The sequence below is a fragment of the Ceratotherium simum genome, chromosome 35 (genome assembly GCF_057802395.1).
Source record: "Ceratotherium simum simum isolate JZ-2026a chromosome 35, ASM5780239v1, whole genome shotgun sequence".
NCBI classification, from domain to species: domain Eukaryota; kingdom Metazoa; phylum Chordata; class Mammalia; order Perissodactyla; family Rhinocerotidae; genus Ceratotherium; species Ceratotherium simum.
The window spans coordinates 17,281,396-17,293,039 of NC_141934.1; the positions used below are offsets into that span (position 1 = coordinate 17,281,396).

At 45.3% G+C, this 11,644-nt stretch overlaps 1 protein-coding gene and 1 long non-coding RNA gene across 5 annotated transcripts in view; one reads left to right on the forward strand and one right to left on the reverse strand.

The window, feature by feature from the left end:
* The window catches only part of VSIG10 (V-set and immunoglobulin domain containing 10), a 32,555-nt gene extending 23,043 nt beyond the window's left edge, over nt 1-9,512 (forward strand). For 3 of the 4 annotated variants that reach the window (XM_004429932.3, XM_087424138.1, XM_087424139.1), the window contains 5 exons: nt 1,345-1,641; nt 3,806-3,916; nt 4,208-4,223; nt 5,744-5,955; nt 6,732-9,512. In XM_004429932.3, the coding sequence (XP_004429989.1) occupies nt 1,345-1,641; nt 3,806-3,916; nt 4,208-4,223; nt 5,744-5,955; nt 6,732-6,787 (692 nt within the window). In that variant the 3' untranslated portion in view covers nt 6,788-9,512. The remainder of the gene's footprint in view (nt 1-1,344; nt 1,642-3,805; nt 3,917-4,207; nt 4,224-5,743; nt 5,956-6,731) is intronic. The other variant, XR_015549980.1, reaches the window with a different exon arrangement.
* LOC147912466 (uncharacterized) lies at nt 2,357-6,736 on the reverse strand. Its single transcript, XR_015549981.1, has 2 exons — nt 6,597-6,736; nt 2,357-5,612 (listed from the first exon to the last, which is right to left on the reverse strand). It is a non-coding gene; the product is annotated as an uncharacterized LOC147912466 (long non-coding RNA).
* Nucleotides 9,513-11,644: the final 2,132 nt, after the last annotated feature.

Consider the following 11,644-nt stretch of genomic DNA (forward strand, 5'->3'; position numbering starts at 1 on the left):
CCCCCAGTCCCTCCCCGCTTCCCTCTTCCCAGGATGCCAGCAGTGAAACCCTAGATTCTTGGAATGATTGCCAATGGGAAGCATGCAGTTTTGCTCTCTCAGGCAGGAACCCAACATGCCACTCTGTATCCCTCAGCTGCTGAAAATATGGACTTAATAAATCCCCCAACATGATTTGCTACCCTTCCCAGGAGGGTGTGCATTTTGGGAAAGGCTTCTCGTACAAATAAAACAAATGGATCGCTACGGTAAACCTTACCCCACATCCTATTCAAATCAGACCCCAAGGCCACAGGGATGCCATATTCTGCATTTTCTTGGACAAACCTGTGGTAGATAATGGCCCCCCAAAGACGTCCATGTCATAATCCCCAGAACCTGTGAATATGTTACCTTATATGGCAAAAAAGACTTTGCAAATGTGATTAAGTTAAGAATTTTGAGATGGGCCCAGTGTCATCCCAAGGGTCCTTATAAGAGGGAGGCAGAAGGGTCAGACTCAGCAGTAGGAGATGTGATGACAGATGCAAGAGGCTGGAGTGATGTGAGGAAGGGACCACGAGCCAAAGAAAGCAGACAGCTTCTAGAAGTTGAAAAAGCAAGGAAATGGATTCTCCCCTAGAGCCTCCAGAAGCAGCCAGCTTTGCCAACACCTTGATGTTAGCCCCCAAAAGATCATTTCTGACCTCCAGAACTGTAAAAGGATAAATTTGTGTTGTTTTAAGCCACTGTTTGTAGCAATTTGTTATAGCAGCAATAGGAAACTAATACAGCTGCTCTGTTGTCCCCTTGAACACCCTTGTCAGGCTGTGTGCCCATTTTTCATATGATCAGTGTGGTTATTAGACATAGAAGCATATAGCATAGGAGTAAGGAAGGCAGATTACAACAAAAGTCAGACTCCTAGGGTTCCAATCTCACATTGAGTAACCAACTTATCCTGGTTTGCCCAAGACTTTCCCAGTTTTAGCACCAAAAGCCCCAGGTCCCGGGAACCTCCTCAGTCTTGGGCAAACCAGGGTATTTGGTCACCCTAAATCCCGACTGCATCACTTATTTGGTTGAGCAAGTTACTTAACTGTCTCAGTAACTCAGTTTCCTCATCTGTAAAATGGGGATAATGACAGAGTAGTTGTGAGAACTAATTGGGTTGCTATGTGTAACAGTGCCTAGCCTATAGTAAGTGCTCAGTAAATGGCAGCTTTTATTATTATATAAGACCAGGTGTGGCATGGAAATTCCTGAAGTTGCTTTGTTGGGAAAGAAATAATATTCTTGAAAATCTCAGGCCACACCTGAATCTTCTTAAACATTTGTCTTTCTTTACCTTCTTCTCGTCGCCAGGGAGCCCCTCCCTTCTCCTCTCAGAGCCCATGAAGACTTGCTTTATAGGGGGCAATGTGACGCTCACCTGTCAAGTGTCTGGAGCCTACCCCTCTGCCAAGATCCTGTGGCTGAGGAACCTCACCCAGCCGGAAACAGTCATCCAGCCCAACAGCCACTATCTCATCACCCAGAATGGCCAGAGCTCCACCCTCACCATCCACAACTGCTCCCAGGACCTGGATGAGGGCTACTATGTCTGCCGGGCTGAGAACCCCGTGGGGGTGAGGAAGGTGGACATCTGGCTGAGCGTGAAAGGTGAGTGGTGGAAGTGGCCCCAAAGGAGGAGAGTTGACAGCTTCAGAGGACCTGGCACCAGCATGGGGACAGCGTGGTGCTTCCCTACACATGGGTCACTGCCTTCTGGGAGAAGGCATATCTGCTTGACAAGATGGATGGGAAAAACTATTGTCCAGTCCTAAACCTCTAACATTTGCATAGGGATAAAAATATTATTTAATATCTGTTGTATCCCAAAGGAAAAAATATATATATTAGAAAACACATAAATATAAAATATATATATTCAAATGAAATAAATACATATATAAAAAATATATGTATATATAAAAGGTAAGTTGTGAAGCATAATAGCAAAATGAACACCCAAGAAACTATCATCCCACTTAAGATATAGAATAGTGCCAACATTGCTAAATTACCAGTAGGTAGCGTGGCCAGATTTAGAAAACAACAAGAAAACTAAAAAAACAGGATGCCCACTTAAATTTGCATTTCAGAAAAACAAAGAAGAATTTTTATAGTGTAAGTATGTCCCAAATATCACATGGGGCATACCTATTCTAAAAAACTATTCGTTGTGTATCCAAAATCCAGATTTAAGTGGGCATCCTGTATTTTATCTGGCAACCCTACCTGTAGGCCTCTTTTCACTCTCATCCTAGGCCTCCTGAAAAAGGTAACTGCTATCCTGAATTTCATGTTTTATTTAAGAAAAATTTTACTCCATGTGTAGGCATTTCTAAATAATATATTGTTTATTTTTGGTTTTCAGTTTTAAAAAATGGTTGTTATCATACAAATGTAGTCTTTTGTGACTTGCTCTTTTTTCACTCCATATTTTGTTTCTCGGATTTATTCATGCTGATGTGTGTAATTATACTTCGTACCTCTTCAATGCTTTATAATTTTCCATTGTGTCACTATTCCACAACTAAGTTACTAGTTTTCCTGCTGATGGACATTTATGTTGTTTTTGATTTTTTTGTTGTGATGAACAAACAGTGTTGCTGTGAAATTCTTTTAGCCAGCTCCTTGTGTACATATACACCAGGTCCCCAGGCAAATATTTCTCTAGGATATGTACAAGGAGTAAAAATGAAGAGTTATAATTATGTTATGTGCATTTTTATCTTTAGGAGATGACACCAAATTATTTTCCAAAGTGGTCGTACCAATTTCCATTTGTAACAGCAGTACATAAGAGTGTCGAGTTGTTCCACATTTTCACCCATAGGCTTTGTGATTTCGCCTATCAAGTAGGTGTAAAATGGAATCTCACTGGGGTTCTGATTTGAATTTCTCTGATTACTAAAAAGGCTAAATATTATTTCATATGTTTATTTGCTATTTATGTTTCTTCTGTGAAATACATAATTGTGTCTTTTGACAATTTCCCCTTTCTTATCGATATGTAGGAGTTCATTAGAAATTTCATGTACAAATTCCTTATTAGTTTGACATGTTACAAATATCTCCGTTCAGTTTGTTGTCTTTTTTCTCTTTCTTTATGGTATCCTTTGATTAGCAGACGTTCTTACTTTAATGTAGCTCATTTTATGACTCTTTTCTTAGATCATTAGCAATTTTTGTGACTTAAGAAGTCCTTATTTAGCCCAGTCATGAAGATATTCTCCTATATTTTCTTCTAAAAGTTTTAACATTTGCCTTTCACAGTTAAATCTTTAATCATCTAGAATTGACTTTTGTGAATAGTGTGAGGTAGAGATCAAGTTTCTCCCCCAAATTTCAATAACCATTTGTTCCAGCACCATTTCTTGAATCATTCCTCTTTTATTTACTAATCTGTCATATATCAAGTTTCCTTTTATGTGTAGGCCTGTTCTTGGATTCTCTATTCTGTTCCATTGATCACTGTTTATCGCAGCACCAGTAACTCATGCTCTTAATTTCTGTGGCCTTCTAAACGGTCCTGATGTCTAGTGGACACATAGAGATTTTAACTTTCCAATGTTCTTTTGCATCGCATGCTTCATTTGAGTCCCACAAACTGCCTGACGGCAGGAGATAAGATATCTTGCTTTACAGAGACTTCATATGCTTTGCCCAAGGTCATGAAACCAAAATGAAGACTAGGACCCAGGCAGAAGAGGGGAGGTGTTGCTCTCCTAGCTGCATGTGTATCAGGTCGAAGAGTCAAAGCTGTGATTTATCTTTGCAGAACCTTTAAATATTGGTGGAATTGTGGGCACCATTGTGAGTCTCCTTCTGCTGGGACTGGCCATTATCTCAGGGCTTATGCTGTACTACAGCCCTGTGTTCTGCTGGAAAGGTAAGGACTTCTTGGGTCCCTCTGCTTATCTTTCAGGCTTCTTGAAAGGGGGTGGGTGGAGGAAGGAGGCCCTGTTATGTTCCCACCTGAAGTCCCAGTCTATAGGCTTCTTTGGGTCCAGATGTGCAGTAATGAAGCACCTAAGTACTATTCCTGAACACCCTGCCGCCTCTCATGTTGGGGCAGTTTTGTCATTGTCCATTCTTTTGTAAATGTTACATTGATTAAAAACTTTTGTGAGGCTGAAGTAGATGTTATTGGATATTAATTTTTTCTCCTTTCTCCCTTCAGTAGGAAACACTTTCAGGTGAGTGTTCCGTAGATTCAAATCAAAAACCCATTTTCCATGATCTTTCTTCATTGCTGTTTTGTGTCCTTTCATAATAACAATAATAGCAACTATCATTGAGGACCCACCATGTGCCACACACTGGGCTAGGGGCTTCATTAGGCATTATTAGAAACCCTTTCATAAACTCTTCAGGGGGGAGGTGGCATCTCCATTTTCCAGACAAGGAGCTGGAGGCTCGGTGAAGTAATTTTTGCAAGCTCATCCAGGAAGTAAACAGCAGTGCTTGCATTCAGACCCAGGTCTGACTGATTCCAAAGTCTGTGCTCTTTTTATAGTGCCAGACCAGAGGACAAGGCACGTTGCTGGTCCCTCACTGAGGCATGAAGACAGGGTGTACATATTGAGCCCAGTCATTCATGCATTTATTTTATCCAATTTTCTAAAAAGAGCTAAAAGGAAGAATAAGTCATAGTCTTACAAGATGTTTTGGAAGACTAGTCTGAACATGCCCAGAAGCCCCTCCCAAAGAAACCTCAGTAGGGGCAAAGTAACTAAATGGAACTTGTGTATTTCAATTCCTAAGGAGATTCTGAGTGAGAGCAAAGAAATCTTCTCTTTGTTCCTCTTTACCCATTCATAATAATGGGATCCCATTGTTCTGGAGCCATCATTCACAATGAGGGCATATTATTGTTCTGGGACCATCTGTTATGGGGAAGATGTACCTTTATTGCCCTGTATTTGAGGGCCATTGTCCCAGTCAGTCTGTCATTCCCCAGGCTTATTTCTCACAGGAGGTAGTCGCATGGCATAGTAGGAAAAGGCTTTGGAATTAGTGGACCTGGGTTCAAATTGCAGCTCTGCCATTCCCAAGCCCCGATGTCATGGAAAATCCCTGACCTTCTCTGAGCCTTTTTCTCCTTATCTGTCTCCCACAGGGAGACCATGATGATTAAATGAGAATGTAATGCTCCTAGGCCTGTGACTGGCCCATGCCATGCGTTCTTTCTTCCTTAAGAAATGTACAGTCTGGGTAGGCAAAACCAGCAGTAAGCTAGAGAATAATTAAATGCTAAACCTCTGGGCATGGACTCCAAATGCAGTTGTAGTTCAGGGCTTCAGGGAGAGGGAGAGGACTTTACCTGGGCCTTGAATAATGAGGAGGAGAAATTTCAGTAAGTGGAGCAGAAGTAAGGTAAGGGCATTTCAGGAAAGGAACAGAGCACTTGTGCACATGCTGTGAGAGGAGCTGAAATGGTAGGTGCCTGGGACAAGGAGGTCACCTGCCTGAAGAGCAGGGGAGGAATAATAAAACTCACCCAGGAAGAGAGATGATTATCCATAGCCATCTGTGGTAGCATCTTTTTGAGAGCTTACAATCACACGGTCATCTCGTGACTTAACCTATTTGAATGCATGAAGAATTTTCCATGTTACCAAAGGGGTTTTCAAGAATCTAGTGTTTGCTATTCAACAAGGGCTGACATTGGAAAAAATGATATTTTCTTGATTATTTCTCCCCCTTTGGAAACTAGGGGGCAAGACATGGATGATGTCATGGTTTTGGTGGATTCAGAAGAGGAAGACGTGGAGGAGGAGGAAGATGCTGCAGAAGTGGAGGAGGAGGAAGCAAATGAGAGGGAGGAGGTGCCAAAAGAAATACACAAGCACGGCCACATTCATAGAGTGACCGCATTGGTGAATGGGAACGTAGACCAGATGAGCAATGGACTCCAGGCTCTGCAAGGTAAGCTCTTTTTCCTTAAAAGCACTCGGCTGGGTTGTGGTGAGCTTCCCAGTAGGAAATCTCTAGGGGTGAGTTTGGTTTTTTAAAGGCTGGGGAAGATAGTTAAAGTTTAATCTGGAACCTGAGAATCTACTATCAACTGCCAACATGACAGTTAAATTGACAAACATTTATCAAGGGCCTGCTCCGGGAAAGGGTCAAGATCAACATTGCTAGGGAATAAAAAAGAAAGACCGATAATATCTGCATGCAGGGAGCTTTATGAGACCAGTTAGGGTGAACAGACCAATACACGGGGGGAAAATTAAAGTGGAAGCAAGATTTAACCAACACTTTGAGAGAGCAGCAGAGGAACTGTCACAAGGAGGAATTTGATTAATTGCCTGATGAATGATATGTTTAAAAATTACAGGACTTCAGAGAAAGAGGAGAGCCTTGAGGGATGCATTGGTCGGGAGAAGTTTTATGGGAGAAGTAGGATATGAGGCAAGTCTTTCAGGAGAGTTGAGTTTGAATAAGCAGGAAGGAGAGAGGGCGTTCTAGGTGAGGGGAACGGCATGAGCCAAGAGTATGAAGGGTGGGCAGCATCAAGCACGGCTAGAGGATTTTGAGTGAAAACAACAGGTGAAAGGGGAAGCTACCTGCTCCTCCGTGAAATCCAATTCCGAGGCGCACCACTAAAGGACTAGAAATCGAGATGTTGGAAGGCTGATGGTGGAAACGGAGTCATCCCGTTGAGATCACTCAGAGTCCGATCTCCTTTTCCCTCTGTACAGACGACAGCAGTGAGCAGCAGAGTGACATCGTTCAAGAAGATGACAGGCCAGTTTGAAGAAGAGAACTGTCCTTCATTATCCTGTCTTAAAAGCTTGGAAAGCTACACTGAAGATGAGCTTTGCATTCTGCTTTGACTTGACCTGCACCCCTGCCTGAGGGCTAGAAAAGGTTTGGGGTTCTTAGCAAAAAGGAAAAACACACACACATCTTTCCTTCCATTTTTTTCCTAAATTGGTTTGACTTGCTGTAAGTTTTCTCAGTGATGTTAAAAAGCATTGGGAACAGGCAGTGTGTGGGGGACAGCTGCATATGGCATCTGAGATGCCCCTTTCCCTGTGACTCCTGGCTTTATCCAGGTTGACTGATGCTGATTTGGGGGGACAGGAGTGGGGGGGAGGCACTTGGCCTCAGCGCACTCTGCCACTATTAAAGGTCTGTAACCAGCTAGCCCCAGCACACAAGGGAATAGCGCGGGGTGGTAAGGACACTTCCTTTATCACTGCCCAGGTGAGCTGAGGAACCAGACAAACGTCAGCTTCCTGGAAAAGGTGAGGAGGTGTCAGCTACCAATGTTAATTCAAGCCCGAGTTGGAAACACCCGGGTTTGAATCTGGGCCCTGCTACTTACTTGTATTATGGACTTGGGCATGGTAATTTACCTCTTCATTGGGCCTCAATTTCCTCATCCATAAAATAGGTGAAATCACACCTATCTTACAGGGTTATGGTGAGGACTAAATGAGGTACTTTTGGACGTGGAAGTGCCTGGGAGGTGCTCAGCAGATGTTATCTTCTCCTTTGCCTTCCCTAGTGGAAGAAAAAATGTCAACTCTAAGTTATAAGCTGTTGCCTGGGCCTTTCACTCTTTTTTCGTTCTTTGTAGAATGGTTTCCGATGAGGGCATTATTGGAGCTCTCCTGATGGTTTCTGCTTCCCTGGAGATACAATTCTTTTCAAAAGAGGTAGGGGCCCATACGAGGAAGTGCCTTTCATTAGCACCTCACATCCTGCAGAGCTTCATATTTTCACAGAAGCCTCTTCAGTGATGCACAATTAGCTTTCAGACTTTCCCATTCTTTCTTTTTCCTGTGGCTCTGAAAAAAGGCAGGAGGAATGTTTTTTAATGGAGTATCTGGTGATAAAGTACTCCTTGGGCAGACCAGTTCATCTGGCCTCCATTTCTCAACCACAAAAATGGAGAACTTGTTTCCTTCCTACTTCTTAAGGGTGTTATGAGGATACACTGATCCATAATACTAAGTTTTCAATGAAAATAACGTGTGGTGAGTTTAAGCTGCTGATGTTTCCAGTAGATCCCTGTACAGTTAGAGATTTTTTTTCCTGATATCATCCAAACCTCTTAAATGTCAGGGACCTTAGCAAAGGATATGTGCTAAACATGAAAATCTGACTCGAATTTGCACTCTTTAAAGTTGCATACCCTGCTCTGATGGGCAAAACCTAGCGCTTCAAAGAGAACTTCCCTTCTTCAACCATAGTGACTGGGACTCCTAAGATGAGAAGCTGGTTATCTGCAGGGTTACCCTGCAGGTGTGGCTGGGAGAGGTCCATTTTCTTGGATGAAGGGACTAAACTAAGCAAATCACTAGCAGTGAGCCCTGTCCCCAGCTCAGAACACTAGGGAGCTGGCTGCAATTTCCACCCCTCAGGAATAGCTGTGAACTGCAGTTCTCGTGGGCTGGGTCTTTGCTGCATAGTACCTCATGAACTTAACCACTCCAACCAGTCTAAGTATCATTTCAGAAAGGGATGCTAAAGATAGGTTGCTTATAAAGTCACTGAACACGGAGCTAGTCTCTCCTTTAGAGTCTTCGATGATTATGTTCCTGAATCTGAGAGTCCATTATGCAGAGGCAACCATATTTAAAAAAAGAAGAAACTGTAGGAAAAAAATCCCTAGCTGGGAACAGAGAGAATGATGTGCAAGGTCACTGAGATGCTTTCTGCAACTTCCTCTTCTCTTGCGCACACACATGATAAGAAATCTTCGAGGTGGGGTTTTTTTCCACTAACAAATGGGAGCGTCAGGGTCTTGGTGCCAAACACCATAAACCCTTGACCAGCTGAGCTGTGACTGCTGTCACTCAGATCTGAGCCCTGTGTACACATTAATATAGCTGGGTCAGTTAAGAGCCCACGGACTGGGGGTCTTCAAGTTTTAAGGATTTTTGAAGAATTAGGGCTTTTTTTCTTTTAAGATAACCCATCCCCAAATCCACAAGCCTGTTGACAGTACGTTACAGACCTTGTGTAGCAAAGTCCAAGTTATTACATTGTGCTTTTGAAAAATCTTATCTGAATGTATTGTGAACTCAGAGACCAGGAGATCTCCTTATCAGAACCAGGAAGATAAATACTTCAGGGCTACCACAATTGCTTTTCTTCGAAACTTGGTGGACACTGGGCAAGGGGCTCCCATAATCCTGTGGCTTTGATATTTGCTCCAATTCCCACAAGCACATACAGGCCCTGTTATTGCAGCAAGAAAATGCTTGATGGAAAATTTCCATAAGCCATGCACTGAAACCTGGAAAATCATCCTTGCTGGGTAAAATTTATTAAGATGCAGTAAGTGCCAACTGGTATTTCTCACTATGGGACTGGCCAAGAACTGCTGCAAAGAAAAATTAGCAGGTCCCTCTGCAATACTTACATTTTAAAATTTGATGGGGGCGGGGGTCGTTTGGGTGAAATTCGGTCTGAGGTTATAATATGGATTTTTTTAAAACGATTATGGAATAAAGTTATTTTTAAATAAATGCTGTAGTGATCTTGATTTAGACTTGATTAATAAACCGAAAGATTTGGGGAAATGGGATTGCCTTCTCCAATTTTTTTACTAGCTTTCCCAATATTGCTAACAATAGCGTCCTCGTTGCTATTTTATTCTTTTCCGTGACTTGTAGATATTACCTACCCTGTTATACCTACTGAGACACCTTCACTTTTCCTAATCTCCCTGAGAAAACTGTTCTTCCATTTTTTTCTACCTGCATATCCTCCAACACGTGCCTCTTTTCGGTCCGACTTCATGCTTTCTGACATTAAAGGGCTAGGATAGGAGTCATGGTGGAAAACATAAAACTGATGGACCATCTGAAAAGACAATTTACAGCAGCTGTCGTGTCCCCGTAGTTGTTGATGGCTTTGGATTTTCACTGGTCTCAGCTAATTCTAGCCCCCAGGACACCTCACCTCCCACCTGAGGTTGCCCAATGCCATTACCTCTTCCTGTTCTAGGCCCTTCTACCTCTTAGGTCATTCCGTTCTCCCCCTTTCTTCACTCCAAGCTCCCTAAGCTCTCTATCTCAACCGTCCCATTTTAATCCCATGGGTAGAAAACCCAAACTCATGTTCTCTACCTTAGCGTGTTTCCCATGTTCTTTTTAACCCAGTCCCTCTACTTTAATGTGTGTTTAGTCCTGGGCTCTGTTTTCTGAGCCCCCATTTTACCTCTGCCTGATTCACTTCTGTTCCCTGCTGTGGCTGAGCGCCTGTTTCCTGCCCCCTTTCTCCTCAGCCCTCAGAGGTCACACCCCGGTTACCCAGCTTGTCCATTTCTGGACCCCCACTTTTTGGATCCCCCTTTTTCTCTGGCTGGCCGCCCCTTTCTCACCAGCCATTTTAACTTTGCCATGCTCCTTTTTCACTTTCCATTTTCCACTGGGCTTTTCTTTTTCTGGTTCCCATTTTCAAAAAGTGGCCCTGCTTACCCCTTCCTCTGACCCTCCAACTTGATCCCCAGCCCCTGTGTGGGCCTCCTCTCCCTCAGCTCCCAATTAACCTCCGAGCTCCCCCTCCTCAGGTCCCCAATTTTATTCTCCAGCCTCCTTACTCCCTTACCCGCTTTTCACCTGGATCTGTGTTCCCGAACATCCTCCCTTCTCTCCTCAGTTTCAGCTTTTTGTCTCCCAAACTCCCCCGCTTCCCTGGTGACTTCAGGTCCTCATTTTTATGCGACTGTCTCCTTACGCGCTCCCCCCTGTTCTTACCTGGTTCCCACCCCCCTAGGGTTTCACCCTGCCCATCGCCCCCGGTTTTCTCCTGAACTCCCCGCTTCCCTCCCACTACTGGTGTCGTTCCCTTCCCCACCTCCCTCGTTTTTCCTCAGCATCGCCGCACACCCCCTTTTTTACCCATTACCCTCCCCTCCTTATTACCTGGCAGGTGTTGCCTCCCCTCCCCGATTCCCTCTTAGCTCCGTGCCTCCCCCCGCCCCGGTTTTCCCCTAAGCCCTGCTCCCCCCCGATTTTCCACGGCTGGCGTTCTCTCTGCCCCCCGTTTCCGCCACCCCCGTTTTTACCCATTTCCCCCTCAGGCTCCGCATCTTCCCTAATTACCTGGCCGCCCTGCCTTCCCCTGAGCCCCGCGCCCCATCCCCGATTTTTATCCTGCCCGCCCCCACCCCGTTTTATCTCAGCCCAGCTCCTGCCCCGGTTTTATGCTGCCCGCCTTCACCGGCCCCCTCCCCAGTTTTCCCTAGCCGTCGCCTTCCCTGCCCCCACCTCCCCAGCCCCGCCCCCACCTCCCCAGCCCCGCCCCCCACCTCCCCCAGCCCCGCTCCCCACCCCCATCCTTATCCTGTCGGCGTTCACCTGCCCGCCCACCCCCGTTTCCTCGCAGCCCCGCTTCCCGCGTTCACCTGCTCGCCCCCGTTTCATCTGCCGCACCCCGCCCCTGTCTTCCCCTCAGCCCGCCCCCCGTCTTCCCCTCAGCACCCGCCGTCTTCCCTCAGCCCCGCCCCCGTCTTCCCCTCAGCCCGCTCCCCCGTCTTCCCCTCAGCCCGCGCCCCGCCCTGCCCGCCCGCCCCGGCCCCGCCCCGCGCGCCCCGCCCGCGCCCGCCGCCATGTGACGGGAAGCAGCTGATGGCCTCTCCGGGCGGCGGCGGGCG